Raw genomic sequence first — 20,185 nt, 5'->3', positions numbered from 1 at the left:
AACAAAAAGAATAAAATACCTAGGAATAAATCTACCCAAGAAGACAAAAGACCTGTATGCAGAAAACTTTAAGGCACTGATGAAAGAAACTGAAGACAATACAAACAGACGGAGAGATATACCATGTTCTTGGATTGGAAGAATCAACACTGTGAAAATGACTATACTACCCAAAGCAATGTACAGAATCAATGCAATCCCTATCAAATTACCAATGGCATTTTTCACAGAAGTAGAACCAAAACTCTTAAAATTTGTACGGAGACACAAAAGACCCTGAATAGCCAAAGCAATCTTGAGAAAGAAAAATGGAGCTGGAGGAATCAGACACCCTGACTTCAGACTATACTACAAAGCTACGGTAATCAAGACAGTATGGCACTGGCACAAAAACAGAAATATAGATCAATGGAACAGGATAGAAAGCCCGGAGATAAACCCACACATATATGGTCACCTTATCTTTGACAAAACAGGCAAGAATATCCAATGGAGAAGAGACAGCCTCTTCAATAAGTGGTGCTGGGAAAACTGGACAGCTACATGTAAAAGAATGAAATTAGAACTCTTCCTAACACCATACACAAAAATAAACTCAAAATGGATTAAAGACTTAAATGTAAGGCCAGATAGTATAAAACTCTTACATGAAAACATAGGCAGACCACTCTATAACATAAATCACAGCAAGATCCTTTCTGACCCACGTCCTAAAGTATCGGAAATAAAAACAAAAATAAACAAATGGGACCTAATGAAACTTAAAAGCTTTTGCACAGCAAAGGAAACCATAAACAAGACGAAAAGACAGTCCTCAGAATGGGAGAAAATATTTGCAAACGAAGCAAGTGATAAAGGATTAATCTCCAAATACACAAGCAGCTCATGCAGCTCAATATCAAAATCAAACAACCTGGGCTTCCCTGGTGGCGCAGTGGTTGAGAGTCCGCCTGCCGATGCAGGGGACATGGGTTCGTGCCCCGGTGAGGGAAGATCCCACATGCTGCAGAGCCGCTGGGCCCGTGAGCCATGGCTGCTGAGCCTGCGCTCCACAATGGGAGATGTCACAACAGTGAGAGCCCCGCGTACCCAAAAATAAATAAATAAATAAATAACTCAAACAACCCAATCCAAAAACGGGCAGAAGACCAAAATAGACATTTGTCCAAAGAAGATATATAGACTGCCCACAAACAAATGAAAGTATGCGCAACATCAGGAATGATTAAAGAAATAGAAATCAAAACCACAATGAGGTATCACCTCACACTGGTCAGAATGGCCATCATGAAAGAATGTACAAACAATAAATGCTGGAGAGGGTGTGGAGAAAAGAGAACCCTCCTGTGCTGTTGGTGGGAATGTAAATTGATACAGCCACTATGGAGAACTGTATGGAGAGTCCTTAAAAAACTAAAAATAGAAGTACCATATGACCCAGCAATCCCCCTACTGGGCATATACCCTGAGAAAACCATAATTCAAAAAGAGTCATGTACCACAATGTTCATTTCAGCACTATTTACAATAACAGGACATGGAAGCAACCTAAGTGTCCATCAACAGATGAATGGATAAAGAAGACGTGGCATATATATATACGTTGGAATATTACTCAGCCATAAGAAGACACGAAACTGAGTTATTTTTAGTGAGGTGGATGGACCTAGAACCTGTCATACAGAGTGAAGTAAGTCAGAAAGAGGAAAACAAATACTGTATGCTAACACATATATATGGAATCTTAAAAAAAGGGTTTCTGAAGAACCTAGGGGCAGGACAGGAATAAAGACGCAGACATAGAGAATGGACTTCAGGACATGGGGCAGGAGGGGAAGCTGGGATAAGGTGAGAGAGTAGCACTGACATATATATACTACCAAATGTAAAACAGATAGCTAGTGGGAAGCAGCTGTATAGCACAGGGAGATCAGGTCGGTGCTTTGTGACTACCTAGAAGGGTGGGATTGGGAGAATAGGAGGGAGACGCAAGAGGGAGGGGATATATGTGTACATATAGCTGATTCACTTTGTTATACAGCAGAAACTAACACAACATTGTAAAGCAATTATACTCCAACAAAGATGTAAAAGAAAAAAAATTAATTAAGAATAGAGAGACTTCCCTGGTGGCACAGTGGTTAAGAATCCACCTGCCGGGCTTCCCTGGTGGCGCAGTGGTTGCGAGTCCGCCTGTCGATGCAGGGGACGTGGGTTCGTACCCCGGTCCGGGAAGATCCCACATTCTGCGGGGCGGTTGGGCCCGTGAGCCATGGCCGCTGAGCCTGCGTGTCCGGAGCCTGTGCTCCGCAACGGGAGAGGCCACAGCAGTGAGAGCCCCGCGTACCGAAAAAAACAACAACAACAACAACAACAACAACAAAACAGAATCCACCTGCCAATGCAGGGGACATGGGTTCGATCCCTGGTCTGGGAAGATCCCACATGCCACAGAGCAACTAAGGCTTTGCGCCACAACTACTGAGCCTGTGCTCTAGAGCCCGCGAGCCACAACTACAGAAGCCTGCACGCCCAGAGCCTGTGCTCTGCAGCAAGAGAAGCCACCGCAATGAGAAGCCCACGCACTACAACAAAGAGTAGCCCCTGCTAGCCACAACTAGAGAAAGCCTGCGTGCAGCAATTAAGACCCAACACAGCCAAAAATAAATAAGTAAAATAAATAAATAAACGAAAGAAATTAAGAATAGAAAAAAAAAGATAAGGGCAAAAAAAGTAGAATGTTCCTCAGATTTCTTCAGACCTCAGTAAAGAAATGTATGCACAGGAAAAACTGAAAATATAGTTAAGTGTCAGATGAATTAGCCACATTAATGAGTAATAAACAAATAATGCCTAGTAGAAAACTATATAGCTAAACAAAAATCAAATAATGTTTTTCTGGGAATTTCCTGGCAGTCCAATGGTTAGGACGCTGGGCTTTCATTGCCGAGGGCATGGGCTTGATCCCTGGTCCGAGAACTAAGATCCCGAAGCTGTGCACCACAGCCAAAAAATATATATATAAAGTTTTTCTTACATTTCTTTCCAACGATGAGTTTCTGTGTGCATATTACCTATGCATCATTATTTTTCAGATTCCAGCTTTCCAAAGTACAAGGTATTTGTCCTGATATGGACCACACTGCTAAATATATTTATTTGACAAATAATTGAGCACCTGCTTTGGGTATTATGCTGGGCACTAGGCTAGGTCCTGGAAATTCCCAATCCCATAAAAAGAAAAGGATCACCCAGCTTTAGAGATTATATTCCAATAGAGAAGAGATCAAAGTAAGAAACATGCAAATAAACATTAAAAAAATTCCAATAAAAGATACCTGACGATGCACTTCCATGAAGAGCCATCTTGATCATCTTGTTCTTCTATATACATTCTGACATTGTGATCTTGATCCAACTGGTACCAGTACATGAGGCCATCTTTGTCACGGCCAATTGGCTGGAGACGCATGGTATCAGCATCCTCCTCATTGATAATATTCTTGAATTTGAGATTGTCATCAAACTGACACTCACAGAGGTACTGGAAAATAGTCATGACATGGTTTAAAATACCCCATAAATGTTTCTCCATGAAAATAAATGTGATATGTTCAACCAAGGAACAGATTTGGGGATAGAAGAATACTTTTAGTTTTATCCATCTTTCACTTTCCTCTCTCCCCTTTTGTACACTTATTTTACAGTAACCAACTTTAAAACATAAATTTCTAAGTTAACATTTAATTTTTGTATTACAGAAATTTATAGGTTTAACCCAACCAATGACACAAAAGTGAAGTTATATTTTAAAGCAATGAGTCTGTTTGTACTAAAGTTTCCCAAATTTGTTCATGGTATAAAATTTTCAATCACTCCTTCTCTCTTAAAGCTTTTAGATGAACTTCATTCTTGAAATGGCTATCTACTTTTGAAAGCTTGAGACATATACAGTTTTTAAGGAAGGCAGTCTTATTGATAACTTACTCTGCGGAATTCTCTTTAAAAAAAAAAAAGACATCACCAAATTGGAAGAACTGATTTTTAATTAAAATTTTTGTGTATGATTAGTGTATAAAGTCAGATTTCTTCCCTGAACCTATCTGCCCAGGCAAATAATACATGACGTTCCTATCATAGCCTCTTTGCCTTTGCCTGTGGTGTCTAGGCCCGTAGACTCTCTTCTATAAAGGTAGTTTTCCCCTTCATTGTGCTGACCACATTGCTAATAATTAGGGCCAACACTCTGAAGCAAGCAAGGAGAAAAAGGGGAACTCAAACTTGAAAATAAATCTATACTTTGAGAAGACCTATTTTAATTAAGTAGGTTTGGTTATGTGAGACTTTTATTAAGTACACACTGGCATGCCCCATGTCATCTGGAAAACTAATGATCAAATTACTAATTTATAAATCAGTAAAAGATTAACCACAGTTTACCGTATTTGTTAACAATGACTGTGAAGGCTGCAAATAATGCATAAAATTAATGTGGGGTTTACCCATTCTACTATTGTCCCTACAAGCAGAGATCATTAAACCCAGATATACTTGTATATTGAAAAATAACCCAGAACAGTAATTTAAAGAACAGTTTTATCACCAAACAATAAACAAGAAAAAGAAAAATCTATTGTCCTTTTCCGCTAACAGTGAAAATGTCTACTTGGGGACTTCCCTGGTGGTCCAGTGGTTAACACTCGGTGCTTCCACTGCAGGGGGTGCAGGTTCGATCCCTGGTCGGGGAACTAAGATCCCACACGCTGCAGGCGTAAGCCCCCCACCAAAAGTCTACTTTCTAGTTATTTCCCAATTCAACCAGAAGGAGTCAAAAGTGAATTTTTTAATTAAAATAACTGTAACAAATAATAAATTTATTACCTTTAAGAGTGCTAACTTGCATTCAACACTCATTTCAAGATAGCCTTTCTTCTCCATCTCCCATGCCCAGGTGCTGTTAAACTCTTGACATATCTGTCAGAGAAAGTTAAAGTCTTAATACATAAAAGCAATTTAAATCTACATTGGTAGTTCTGTTGTACAATTATGTTAACAGTTTTGTTAATATATAAAGGAAAAAGTTTATACCAAACACAACTGAATCCAATCCCACCCTGAAATGCCTATTACTTAAATATACCAGAAATGTTTACTACTGTCTGATGATTGAATTTAAGGTAAGCAGTGATCCCTGCAGCTTTCTCCTCTGCTCTCAAGAATTTTATATACACTTTTGTGGCACATTTTCCCAAATGCAAGTAATTATCTGATTCCACCTCTCCAAACAGCCTAGAAGTTCCCTGATGGCAAGGACAATAGTTTATTCATCTCTATGCCTACAACAGAAGCAAGCTAAAAAAACCATGCCAAACTGTAGGCACATTTTTATTCAAGTAACTCTCCAACTCAAAATCCTCCTAATTATGGGTAAAGATTCCACTGCTTGGCATTTGAGACCTTCTATAATGTGGCATTAACTTAAATTTCTAGGCTTCTCTTCTCATACAAACATTGCAAGCAAACCAGAGACACGTTAAAAGGATGAGGAAAGAAGATCTGGATAACCATTCCACTTATCAGGCGATGCACCGTGGGCTTTATGACCTCTGTGAGCCAGTTTCCTCAGCAATAAAAGGGGAGCAGTAATAATACAGACCTTAAAGGTTGTGAAATAGGTATAAAAAATGATAAAAAGTACCTAGAAACTTCATGCTCTTTTTCCAATCCAAGGAACAAAGAGTATAATGAAGGCCAAGGGAGAAGAACCAATACAAGGCACAAAATTATCTGGGAGCTTGGGCAATTAGCTAGAAACACTGGCAGGAGAAAAACAAACAGGTAAGTGAAACTGCTTTATATAACCACCTCAACCTAGGAATAAGACCAGGCTGGCCCTCCTGGGAGGGCTACCCTTTTCCTCTCCTGTACCAGTGTCATCTTTTTTTTTTTTTTTTTTTACCAAGTTAGGACAGAATGCAGTATGGCAAGGAACTATATCATGGGGGATCTTCAAAGGCAAAAAGGAAGAATAAGCTCTCCATTCTCTGGAATACCATACTTCCTCTGACTGATAGCACTACATTTTGTAGAGAAAAAAAATTGAGATATACAGAATAAGGGAAATTTCTGGAATATTATACAAGGAAGACCTCAAATGATTATATTAAAACCTAAAGGTCAACATGTGAATAGACACTTTGCCAAAGAATATATATAAATGGCCAATAAGCACAGGAAAAGACAGTCAATGTCCTTAGTCATTAGGGAAATGCAAATCAAAACCACAATGAAATACTACTTCATACCTGCTAGGATAGCTGTAATCAAAAAGAAGGATAGGGGCTTCCCTGGTGGCGCAGTGGTTGAAAAACCACCTGCCAATGCAGGGGACATGGGTCCAAGCCTTGGTCCGGGAAGAACCTACATGTTGTGGAGCAACTAAGCCTATGCGCCACAACTACCGAGCTTGTGCTCTAGAGCCCACGCACCACAACTACTGAGCCCACGCACCACAACTACTGAAGCCTGCGCGCCTAGAGCCCATGCTCTGCAATAAGAGAAGCCACTGCAATGAGACGCCTGCTCACCGCAACGAAGAGTAGCCCCTGCTTGCCGCCAGCTAGAGAAAGCTCACGCAGCAACGGAGACCCAATGCAGTCAAAAATAAATAAATTAAATAAATTTTTTAAAAAAAGGATAATAGCAAATGATGGGAATGTAAAATGGTGCAGCCGCTTTGTAAAAAAAAGTTTAGCAATTCCTCAAAATGTTAACACTGAGTTACCACATGACTTAGCAATTCCACTCCTCGGTATGTACCCCCAAAAAATGAAAACATCACAGTACAATAGCCAAAAGGTGGGAACAACCCAAATTTCCATCAACTGATGAATGAATAAAATAATACATGGAATATAAATACAATGGGATTTTATGCATCCATGAAAAGGAATGAAGTAGTGATATATTGTACAGCACGGATGAACATCAAAACACGATGCTAGGGCTTCCCTGGTGGCGCAGTGGTTGAGAGTCCGCCTGCTGATGCAGGGGACACGGGTTCGTGCCCCAGTCTGGGAAGATCCCACACGCCACGGAGCGGCTAGGCCCGTGAGCCATGGCTGCTGAGCCTGAGCGTCCGGAGCCTGTGCTCCACAACGGGAGAGGCCGCAACAGTGAGAGGCCCGCGCACCGCAAAACAAAAAAAACAAAAAACCCCCCAAAAACCACGATGCTATGTGAAAGAAACCAGACATAAAAGGTCACAAATTTATGGAAGTTTGTATATGGAATTTCCACAGGAGTCAAATCCATATAGACAAAATTCATTAGCAGTTGCTAGTGGGTAAGCAGAGGGAGGAACAGACAGTGGTGGCTATGGGCAGATTTCGTTTCAGAGTAACAAAAATGCTCTATAATTATGATAGTGTTCTACAGTTAAGATAGAGCACATCCTTGTGAATATGCTTAAAAACACTGAATTGCATATTTTTAAAGAGTGAATCTCACGGTATGTGAATAATATCTCAATTTAAAAAAATCAGACAGAGGGACAGCCAACAACACAGAGCCAAGCATATGATTTGGATGAAGCATTTCTTGAGTGCTCTACTGTATACCATACCCCTAGAAGATGTAGGCTAAAGCTGAGTGTGGGGAAGTTCAGTTTCACCAAAGGGGCTGAGAATGACACAGCTCCAAAGCATGGCCGACAGCTCACAGCGTCAGACACCAAATATAGATGAACAACTGTTGATTATCATTTACTGTGTGAAAGGGGAGGAAAGAGAAAGAGAGGTAGATATAGAGATAATTAAGATATAAGCCTCTGCTTCCTCACTACTTAGCTTCAATTTACTGAACTTCATTTACAATGCTTAGGGTGTAAAACCTCTGTTGTGCTGATATTCAGAGATAAACACGCTATTCATTTTCTGTTTCTTTAAGGGCAATGTAGACATACTACTGTGCCATTTGAGGTACTCCCCCACTCACCAAAGGCACATTAATTAGATTTGCCCAAGTAGCCCTAACCTGTTGTTACCATGAAGTAAATACTGCAAATAAAACCTGCAAATAAAAAAGGTACTCTAAATGACACTTAAATAATTCTTATGCAGGACTATATAATCTCACCAAGAGTCAGCAAACTTTTTCTAAGGGACAAACAGGAAATAATTTAGGCTTTGTGACCATATGGCCTCTTTTTCAACTATTCAACTCTGCTGTTATAGTGCAAAAGCAGTTACAGAAAATACATAAACAAGTAAGCTTCACTGTATTACAATACCACTTTATAAGGAAATTTGAATTTCATATAATTTTCATATGTCAACCATTCTCCCAACCATTTAAATATATAAAACCATTCTTAGTTTTCAAGCCATACATAAACAAGCAGCAGGCCAGATTTGACCCAGGGGCCACAGTCTGCCTAGAGAACCAGAAATTAGCTTTGTTTATCAGAGACTGTCTAGACAGTTATTCTTGGGACCTTAAAGCAAGGGGATCCCTAGTAGACTGGTAATTCACATTAACTCCCCATGTTCCAACTTGATTCTAACCAAGCAGCCTTGTATCAATATATAATAATAATTTGGTTTTGCATGCAATTCCTCTTTAGAGAATGTTCCAATATCCAAAACATTCATTTATCACCATAAGTTATAATTCCATAATACTGGTTTTAAGTTTGACTCTCTCTAAATGTAGTTAATGAGCGGTCACATCTTGTTGCGACCCCCTGTATGGTGCCTAAGGAACAGTCTTTCTAATACACACACAAAATCAAATGTCCCGGACCTGCAAGGCTGAATGCCATTCAGCCTGGGAGACCTCTTGGCTGGCTGCCCGCTATCACTCCAAAACTCCCTGTGTCTGTTCTTAACTTCTTCTACACAGAGAAAAACAAGGTTGAGGATGAAAAATAAAGGGGAGGGGGCGTGGGGGGGCATTTAAAAGTTCACATCACCTCAATATTTATAAGAAAGGTAGTTTCACATGATCTCAGTGAGATCATTAACATATTAATCTTAGATTCATATACACAATGGAAGTACCAGTAACTCTTCTCTTTTTGGCAGTTCGAAAGATAAGGCATTAAAAAGGAGGAGGGGTACAGAAAAACTGCAAAAACTCTCAGCATGAATACCCAAACACCTGCACTGAGAAAGCAGACCAAACTCTAGCATGGCTTCTATCAGCCTAAGGACACGTCCCTAGCCAACCCTGCTCCTCCCTCACTGCTGTCTAGAAAACTCAAGGTTGCCAAAAGAATTTATTGTTTGTTCCAGCCAATACCTGATCTAGGTCCCTCACCTCCTTTTTTTCTTTTTAGCATGCTGCGCAGCTTGCAGGATCTTAATTCCCCGACCAGGAATCGAACCTGGGCCACCGCAGTGAAAGCGCCAAGTACTAACAACGAGACTGCCAGGGAATTCCCCCATTAATTTTAAAAATAAACTTAAAATTGTAAATCTTTCCTCTGTCCCTCTGAGATGTGTATGTATCTCCTACAAGACAGGGTGTCCTCAAGGACCTGAAAGCCATTCCTTTTGTATGTAATCATCAGACTCTGTGGGAGGGCAGAAGTCTAGTAACTTGCATAGTTAGCAGGCACAAAAGCCCAAATCAAGCTAACTTTGACCAACTCTCATACCAGGTGTTTCTGATTTTTGAATTTCCCTAACCCTGCTTGACCCCTTTACTCCCTCATTACCATCTCCCCAACTCCCTCATTCTCCCTTTAAAACACCAGCCACCTCTGGGCAAATTGAGATTAAGCTCAAGCTCCATCTACTACTGTAACCGAGTAGGACCCCATGGGGGCCTTCCCAGGACAGCCCTTTCCCCCATATCCTCTGCTTTAGCTCCTCTCTGAAGTACCTAGGTAACAGTATTTGATGCACATTTCCTGAGTTGTGAAAACCCCCCACCAAATGGAAGATGTTAACTACTTGATGACCATGAGCACATAGGCCCAGGCCTCCTGGAGCCTAAGGACTGATAATGTTAACCCCTGTGACTCCACCGTTCCCTCACCACCAGCCAAACAGAGAATTGTGCATCAGTTGATCACATACCCTGGGAACCCTACCCTCAACCTGGCTTTTAAAAATGCTTTGCTGAAACCTTTCGGGGAGCTCTGGGCTTTTTAGGGCTTGAGCCACCTGTCTACTTGCGTGGCCCTGAAATAAACCTTTCTCTGCTCCAAACTCCGATGCCTCGGTGTGTTTGGCCTCACTATGCGTCGGGCACATGAACTTGCACTAACACTACCACCGTAGTTATTGAATAAAATCAGTCATTACAGCCTTTAACTACTGTCTGCCATTGTTTACCTTTGATGGGGGAGTCCCTGAATATCATTCAGATGAAAACCTTTATTTTAACTGAGAGACATGAAATTTAAAGAGATTCATTTATCCAGCGATTCCACAAATATTTATTGAGTACTTGTTCTATGGCAGGAACTAGCCTAGGACCTGGAATACCACGGTAAAGAAAACAACCAACCTGCCACCATGGAGCTTATATTCTAGGAGGCAGTCAAATAGGTGAACATAAGAAAATATCAAGTAGAGACAAAGGCTATGTTGAAAATAAAATAGAATACTGTGAAAGAGGAAAGTCTGAGTGCTACTCTGCATTGGGTGCTCAGGGGAGGCCTCATTTAAAAAAGTTGACATTTGACACAAAAAGTTGAGACATGACTGATAAAACAGAAATCAGCCACATGAAGACCTGGCATACGAATATTCCAGACAGAAGAAACAGCAAGCACAAAGCCTTAAGGTTTGGCATATTATAAAACCACAAAACAAGATCAGTATAAGTGAAGTAGAATAAGAGGGAGAGCAGCAAAAGATAAAGTTGAAGAGGTAACCAAAGGCCAGATTTATGTAGGCCAGGGTATGAAATTAAAATCTAATTTCAAATGTGATGGATTTTTTACAATTTTGTGTGTGTGTGTGTGTGTGGCGGGGGGTGGGTGGGGGGAGAGCATAGCTCATACAGAATATTGTGTTAAATGGTGGAGAGGTTGTGTTGAAAAGAGAACACTCCTACACTGCTGGTGGGAATGTAAACTGGTGCAGTCACTATGGAAAACAGTACGGAGGTTCCTAAAAAACTAAAAAGAGTTGCTATATGATCCAGCAATCCCACTCCTGGGCATATATCCAGAGGAAATTCTAATTCGAAAAGATACATGCACGCCTAATGTTCACAGGAGCACTATTTACAACAGCCAAGACATGGAAGCAACCTAAACGTCCCTCGACAGATGAACAGATAAAGAAGATGTGGCACATATATACAATTAAATACCACTCAGTCATCAAAGAGAATGAAATAATGCCATTTTGCAGCAACATGGATGGACCCAGAGATTATCCTACTACGTGAAATTAGAAAGAGAAAGACAAATACCATAAAATATATCACTTATATGTGGAATCTAAAATATGACACAAATGAACTTATCTATGAAGCAGAAAGAGACTCACAGACATAGAAAACAAACTTATGGTTACCAAAGGGGATAGCAGGAGGGATAAATTAGGAGTCTGGTATTAGCAGATACAAACTACTATATATAAAATAGATAAACAACAAGGTCCTACTGTATAGCATAGGGAACTGTATTCAATACCCTGTAATAAACCATATGGAAAAGAAGATGAAGACCATATATATGAATCTCTTTGCTGTACACCAGAAGCTAATACAACACTGTAAATCAACTATACTTCAATTAAAAAATTAAAAAATATTGTGTTAGTGTCAGGCATATGCCCAGGAATGGGATTGCTGGATCATACGGTAGCTCTATTTTTAGGTTTTTGTTTGTTTGTTTTTTGTTTTTGTTTTTTGCTGTACGCGGGCCTCTCACTGTTGTGGCCTCTCCCGCTGCGGAGCACAGGCTCCGGACGCGCAGGCTCAGCGGCCATGGCTCACGGGCCCAGCTGCTCCGTGGCAAGTGGATCTTCCTGGACCGGGGCACGAACCCATGTCCCCTGCATCGGCAGGCGGACTCTCAACCACTGCGCCACCAGGGAAGCCCCTATTTTTAGTTTTTTAAGGAAATTCCATACTGTTTTCCATAGTGGCTGCACCAATTTACATTCCCCCCAACAGGGTAGGAGGGTTTCAATATGATGGGAGGATTTTACATGGGGGAATAATTAGATCGGATTTATGTTTCAAAAATGGCTGCTGTGTGTAAAATAGATTGCAGAGGGAAAAGAATGGAAACTAAGAAACCAATTTTAAGGCAAGAGATAATGATGACATGGCCTATAGTGGTAGTAGTGGCAACAGAAAGAAGTAGACAGCTGTATTTCAAAGGTAGAATTATCAGGACTTTTGAAAGAACAGATATGGAAGGTGAATGGAAAGAAAAACCAAAGGTGACATCTAACTTCCTTGCCTTGAACAAATGGAAGGATGAAAGTGCTTTTAACGAAGATATAAAGGAATACCTGAGAGAAAAGAGATCTCTTTCGTACCTAATGAGTTTGAGGTATGTATTAGACATCTAAGAAATATCCTTCTCAAAGTTAGTGATTGAGCTGAATCTTGAAGCTTATGACTCCTGGTTCAGAGATCTTTCCACTGGATCATATACAGTCTTTTTTTGTGTGTGGTATGCAAGCCTCTCACTGTTGTGGCCTCTCCCATTGCGGAGCACAGGCTCCAGACGCGCAGGCCCAGCGGCCATGGCTCACGGGGCCAGCCGCTCTGCAGCATGTGGGATCCTCCCGGACCGGGGCACAAACCCGTGTCCCCTGCATCGGTAGGCGGACTCTCAACCACTGCGCCACCAGGGAAGCCCCATATACAGTCTTTACTTAAACCTTTTCAAATCTGAGTCAAGAAGAATTTTTTGGCTGAGCTCTGAGAAGTCATCTTTGTATCCCTAGCTTGTGACAAAGTATGAGACACACAGCAGGTACAAAACAAATATCTGATGAATACATGAAAGACATAGAAAAACAATGTTTTTACCTTAATTTAAAATACTATTATTTTAAGATAACCACCAATAACTTCTATAGGCAACACAACACATCTCAGAGAACATTATAAATTCTTATCAGGATAATAATAAGAGCTAACATTTATTGTGTGTTTACCATGTGACAATACTATTCCAATTGCTTTAAAATATTAACTCAGTCAATTCTCACAAGCCTTAGATGGGTGTACCGTTATCCTTAGGAGGTTCTGTGCTTCAGCCAAGAAATAGGAGTTAGTATCTCTAGTAATTTATGGTGAAATTAGTAATACATTTAAGACACCAATTAGGTCAGTTATCACCAACCAAGCTATGGAAAAAAGCTAGACTGAGAATTAGAAATCATTCAGCTCCTTTATTATACTCAAATTACACCTCACCAAGTCCCCCTGATCTAATACTTAAATATGTCCGACTATTTTGTATATAATATTCTTTCCAGAGGACTAAATGAAACATTTACTGAGCACATTTAGTATTTGGAGGGCAAAGATAAATTAACAGACAGTCTCTGCTCTAAGAAGTTCAGCATTCAGAGAGCGAGATGGTCATGAAAACAAATAATTATAGAGGCAGAAAGCAGTCAGAGTCATCTACAAACTGAGTAACTGATATATCTATGAACTACTATGAAAATACAGAGGAGAGAAACCCTTATACAGCCAATGGATGAAGGGCGATCAAAGAAGTTTTATTCAAGTGGTGACATTTATGCTAGGACCTAAAGGATGAATGAGGTTTTACCAGAAAAAGAGGTAAATAAAGAGTATTTCAAGAAAAACAGATTATGAAAACCAATGGGGATATGAATATTTTGGTATGTTCTGTCAATGTGAAGGCGAATAGAGGAGCTCTTCATGCTGAGCCCTTAGAATCCTAGATCATGAGTGCTGGGGGGTGGGGGTGGGTAGAGACAAGGCCATGAAAGTAGGTCATGGCTCATAAATATGAGGATTCAACAAGCATCTGGAAGTACTGATGAAAAACAGTTCTATTGCACTGCGCAAGACAGACAGGAGTATAGATTCCGAGGTCAAGGAGACCCACTAAAGCCTGTTTTGCAATAATTCACGGGAAAGGTGATGAAGCTGCAGCTAAGCCTGGCAGAGGATACTCAAGGAAGATTCAGATTGTTAGTACACATATCTTACAAAGCAACAACAAGCTTTCTGCCTAGTATATTACCAAGTAAATGTTTTACTATTTACAGTAGAACTTTCACAAACATTATTTCATTTGGGGTGGATGTTCTGTAAAACTACAAGATTTTTGAAAGCAAAAACAAAGTCTGATTCATCTTTCTATTTCCTACAGTATCTCCCAAGTTCAGGGCCTTGCTAATAGTGGACACTCAGTATTTACTGTATCAATGTTCTCTGATATAACTACAGAGTCAACTTACTATTATGACGGCCTATCTGGGAACACTGCCTATAAGAATGTATATTAAGAGTTATACAGAATGGATGTTTCTTTAATTCCTTAAAAATATACAGGAAATAAAAGACTGTCACTTATTTCAAGTTGGAAGGTGTTGAACCACCATGGAGAAGACAACTGTTTTGCCTGTTTGGGGGCTGGAGAGGGTGGGTGGGGGTTACTGTTATACTTACTTTAGTGCTGACTGTATGCAGGTAAATGGACAAGGTCTGTCGTCTGTTTAGGGACCTGTTTTGTATTCTCCCAACCCTACACCCATTTTTCTTTCTTTTTTTTTTTTTTTTTTTTTGCAGTACGCGGGCCTCTCACTGCTGTGTCCTCTCCCGTTGCGGAGCACAGGCTCCGGACGCGCAGGCTCAGTGGTCACGGCTCACGTGCCCAGCCGCTCCGCGGCATGTGGGATCCTCCTGGACAGGGGCACAAACCCGCGTCCCCTGCAACGGCAGGCGCACCCTCAACCACTGCGCCACCAGGGAATCCCCCTCTTTTCTTTTCTTTTTTTAAGATGTTGGGGGTAGGAGTTTTTATCAATTAATTTATTTATTTTTGGTGTGTTGGGTCTTCGTTTCTGTGCGAGGGCTTTCTCTAGTTGCGGCAAGCGGGGGCCACTCTTCATCACGGTGCGCGGGCCTCTCAGTATCGCGGCCTCTCTTGTTGCGGAGCACAGGCTCAGTAGCTGTGGCTCACGGGCCTAGTTGCTCTGCAGCATGTGGGATCCTCCCAGGCCAGGGCTCGAACCCGTGTCCCCTGCATTAGCAGGCAGATTCTCAACCGCTGCGCCACCAGGGAAGCCCCTCTTTTCATTTTTGAATGTACTTTTTTTGTTTTTAAACTAAGGTTGTAGAATTCCAATTTTTTTTTCAACCTTGGAACCTTAAGTAGAATGCCCTCAAACGGACGGATTTTAGTCCTTAGAGAGTCAGTGTGTGTGTTGCTGCTTATTTAAATACAGTTCAGATGGGGCCCCAAGAGTGCCAAGGTCCTCCCTCTGCTTTCCAGATGCGCTTCTTCTTCTAAAACCAGGAGAGGTGAGCACCTGAGCAGGGAATCGCAGGTGACTTAATTTAGTTCATCGGTGCCTACTCTGAAGTGCTGGGTGTCCGTTCTTGAAGAAACAAACTCACCGGAAGGGCGTGTTTCCTTATTATATACTAATAACTTCTCATATTAATTTGTACCAGAAGCTCCTTGACTGTGACTTATGCCAAGTAATTATGAAGATTTTTTTTTCCCCCGAGTATTGAATGAAGGCTACCAAGTTGGAACAGGCAAGTCCTGGAATGTGAAAGCTTTAATTTATCTATGTCATTCATGTGTTATTTTTGTAGCTATAATCTCTATTTTCTTATTTGATGACCGCTGAAGTGTTCCTAGGCCCTGTCGTAAACCTAAGAGTTGATGTATTGGTGCGAGCAGCTGGAAGTTCAAGATGTTGTTGTGATTCTTTTTTTCTTAATCCCCCTTTCGTACATGTGATATTAAGCAGATGATGAAGCGTTACTCTTGAGATTTTAACAAGGAAGGAGAAAGAAAGACCCACATTTCTGGGGGAAGTCTTTGCCCCTCTATGTGGAAAAGTGGATTGAGACTGTTCTCAAGCCTGTCTCTTGGTAACTGCACCTGACTTTAGGATCCAAAAAAAATTTTTTTTTGTTTTGCCAAGTTGTGCCTTTCCTTCTGGAATTGTAAGTGAACACAATAATAGTACCTATTTACACTGTGAAGTGGATATTGTTACAGAAAACACACCAGAGGCTTTCTCAGTTGTTAAGCTAACAATGCCTTGTGAATGTATGATCTACGGAGAAACCCCTGTAGTTTTTACCTGCTGATGCCGTCTGTCAGAGAATAAATTTTGGATGGTTCTTTTTTTCACCAAAAAAAAAAAAAAAAATATATATATATATATATACACAGGAAATATTTCGATGGCAAGATTTCTCTAACAACATGGTTTTGAAAATCAAAAGAACACAAAAACCCCAACAACTGACAAGAGAATAGGTATGTATCAGTTAATTAGTTCATTCCACAAACAGGATAAACAGTCCATTATTAGGACTTTATTGTATGCCAGACACTGTGCTTGAAATCAGGATAAGTAAGACATTACAACTCCTGCTAAAGGAACTCTTAGTGGGACAGGCAGCTGGAATCTGTTAACCTACAAATTTGGCACATTTACACATGTCAAAAATTTGAGAAGCTACTCTCAAAAGTAGTCTTTTCTGAAGTCTTAGTTAAGGAAAAGGTACCTTGCAAGTATCTGACAAAAATCCAGCAAGAAAAATAAAATCTCTACCATAGCTATTTTGTATCATAGGTAAGAATAACCATATACCTAAAATAGGCCTAAATGGAAAGTGTGATTGGTAAGTACCTCTTTCCAAAAGATCTACTTTATATCAATAATCTAAATAGAAAGGGAAATAAGGCTTTAGTATAAAATAGATTGAGATTCAAATCCAGGCTCTAACAGCAGTGTGATCTTGTCTAGGTCAATCACCTTTCTAAATTTCAGGATCTTCACCTGTAAAATGGAGGTTTTGTTGCTAATAAAAGAGATGAGATTAGGAAGATCAGATACTCACAGTGCCACAGCTACTTATATAAATGCAAACCTGAAAATGGATCCAGAAAAACACCACAAGAACCAACTGGAACATAGCAGAAAATACACAGAGAATTAAGAGCTGGTAGGAAGTATATTGGTATTCTTCAAACTGTACATAAACATTGTTTCATGACACTTTTGTTTCAGATATATTAAAAAAACATGCCATATTTAAACAAAATTATTGGTGACTGATTTAATTCCCTACTTTTATTTTCTGGGTAATTAACCTTATATTATACTGAATGGCTTGCCTTGTTATACTCTGTATCCAATATGATAGTGAATATATGTTGAAGCTAAGATCACTGCCAGATCTAGAGAAAAGTCCCTAACTGCTGCCTTTTTAAATACTGTGAAATATATACGAATTTAGTATACAGAGATATAATGTTTACATATAAATAAACATAAAATTTGCCATTTTAACCATTAAGTGTATAATTCAGTGGCACTTATCAGTCACATTCACAATGTTGTATAACCATTAACACTTTTTATTTGCAAAAGTTTTTTTTTATTATCCAGACAGAAACTCTTTTTTTTTTTTTTTTGGACATGCCATGTGGCTTGTGGGATGCTAGTTCCCCGAACAGGGATTGAACCCCGGCCCTCAGCAGGGGAAGCGCAGGGTCCTAACCACTGGACCTCCAGGGAATTCCTTCCAAACAGAAACTCTTTACACTTTAAGCAATAACTCCCCATTCTCCTCCCACCCTGCAGCACCTGGTAATCTCTAATCTACTTTGTCTCTATGAATTTGCCTATTCTAGATAGTTCTTATAAGTGGAATCATCCAATATTTGTCCTTTTGTGCCTGGCTTCTTTTACTTAGCGTAATGTTTTCGAGGATTGCCCATGTGGTAGCACATATAAGAACTTCATTCCTTTTCAGGGATGAAAAATATTGCATTGTATGAATACACCACATTTTGTTTATCCATTCATCTGTTGATGGACACTTGGGTAGTTTCAACCTTTTGGCTATTATGAATTACGCTACAATAAACACCGGCATACAAGTACCTGTTTGAGTCTCTGTTTTCAATTCTTTTGCGTATATAGCTAGGAGTAGAACTGATAGGTCCCACGGCAATTCTTTGTTTAGCTTTTTGAGGACGTGCCAAACTGTTTTCCACAACAGCTGCACCATTTTGCATTCCCATCAGAGTTTCAATACCTCCACAATCTTACCAATACTTATTTTCCATTTTTAAAAAACAGTCATTCTATTAAGTATAAAGTAATATCTCATTGTGTTTTTGATTTGCATTTACCCAGTGACTAAAGATGTTGAGCATCTTTTCATGTGCAAACTATTAATCTTTGTATATCTTTAGAGAAATGTCTACTTAAAAATTTTGCTCCTTTTTAAACTTGGGTTGGTCTTTTTGTTGTTGAGTTTTAGGAGTCCCTTATATAGTCTAGATATTAAGTTCTTATCAGTCATACGATTTGCAAATATTTTCTCCCATTTTGTACGTTGTCTTTTCACTTTCTTCATAACGTTATTTGATGCACAAAAGTTTTTAATTTTGATAAAGTCCAATTTATCTATTGTTTTTCTGGTTGCTCACATGCTTTTGGTGTCAGATCTAAGACTCTACTGCCAAGGCCAAGGTCGTGAAGATTTATCCCTATATTTTATTCTAAGAGGTTTATGATTCTAGCTCTTTTAATTAGGCTGTTATTCCATTTTGAGTTAATTTTTGCATATGGTATGAGGTAGGGTATCTACTGCATTTTGCAAGTTGTTAAATCTCAAGAAATACATATTTCATACTACAAGCAACAATCAAAAGAAGTTCTAAAAATACTACAATGAATTCTCAATACATCTTATATACTCCATCCTCTCATTTTCAGCTCAGACAAGAATCAAGACACATACACATCGGGCTTCCCTGGTGGCACAGTGGTTGAGAATCTGTCTGCCAATGCAGAGGACATGGGTTCGAGCCCTGGTCTGGGAAAATCCCACATGCTGCGGAGCAGCTAAGCCCATGCGCCACAACTACTGAGCCTGCACTCTAGAGCCCACAAGCCACAACTACTGAACCCGCATGCCACAACTACTGAAGCCCGTGCACCTAGAGTCCATGCTCCGCAACAAGAGAAGCCACCGCAATGAGAAGCCCATGCACTGCAACGAAGAGTAGCCCCGCTCACCGCAACTAGAGAAAGCCCGCGCGCAGCATGAAGACCCAACGCAGCCAAAAATGAACAAATAAATAAAAGACACATACATATTATCATATTTTTCAATGGGTTCCTAAAGCTTCTTATACATAGGAAATTTTAGGAGATTTTATTTTTACTTCCCAGGTTTATCTTAGTAGCTAAAGCAATGAGATATAACTTTAAATTGGTATTTTTATGTAACTTCTTTCAAAACACACTAATACTACAATTATAGGTATGTTTATTAAATAAACAAATGTGGTTATGAAGGAGCACTACTCCTGAGTATATAATTGAGAGGTTATGACCAACACAAGTGTGCACACTTGAAAAAAAATCTCTGGAGGGGAAAAGCAGGTTTCTTAAGTCAACTACAAGGGCACTCTTGCCACAGGTCTTCCCAGCCATAATTAAGGCACTGATCCCTTCTGACTGGAAAAGCCTGCAGGTATACTATCAACATAAAACATTCACTGGAGCACCTGAAGTTCACTAGAAAACTAAAGAAAATGCAACCCAACATTTCCATATCCACAAGTATAAATAATTTGGCCCAAGTTGCTAACAACCAAAGGAATGCCAGCCACAGGAAAAAAAAAGTAAAACTGCCATTGTTTCTCTGATAATTTATTATTAATATTTAAACAACATTTGCTGAGTTCCAACTATTTGACAAGACTATGCTGAAAAGTATTCACATATACTTTCATGAGAAAACAGAGCAAAGAAGTAACTAAACTTATGCACCTAGTAACTAGCAGAGTTCAGGTTTTTCCCCATTAGAAATCCAGTGCTCTTCGTACACCACCGCATGCAATTCATTTATGAGGGTACATTATGGCTGCTTACACATTACCACAGAGTAAATGGTACTCTTTAAGGAACATTTTGCAAAGTTAAAAAGTATGTGAAAATGCTTTCCAATAAATAAA

At 39.8% G+C, this 20,185-nt stretch overlaps 1 protein-coding gene across 3 annotated transcripts in view; it reads right to left on the bottom strand.

The window, feature by feature from the left end:
• RSF1 (remodeling and spacing factor 1) overlaps nt 1-20,185 on the bottom strand; it is a 166,001-nt gene that overhangs the window by 68,707 nt on the left and 77,109 nt on the right. For all 3 annotated transcript variants that reach the window (XM_082845553.1, XM_082845554.1, XM_082845555.1), the window contains exons 3-4: nt 4,882-4,974; nt 3,339-3,544 (exon numbers count right to left, since the gene is read on the bottom strand). In XM_082845553.1, coding sequence (XP_082701679.1) covers nt 3,339-3,544; nt 4,882-4,974 — 299 coding nt within the window. The remainder of the gene's footprint in view (nt 1-3,338; nt 3,545-4,881; nt 4,975-20,185) is intronic.

The sequence above is a fragment of the Leucopleurus acutus genome (assembly GCF_964270905.1).
Source record: "Leucopleurus acutus genome assembly, chromosome: 8".
NCBI classification, from domain to species: Eukaryota; Metazoa; Chordata; class Mammalia; order Artiodactyla; family Delphinidae; genus Leucopleurus; species Leucopleurus acutus.
The sequence above is the reverse complement of the archived record's forward strand: the minus strand, read 5'-3'. Positions and strand labels throughout refer to the sequence as shown.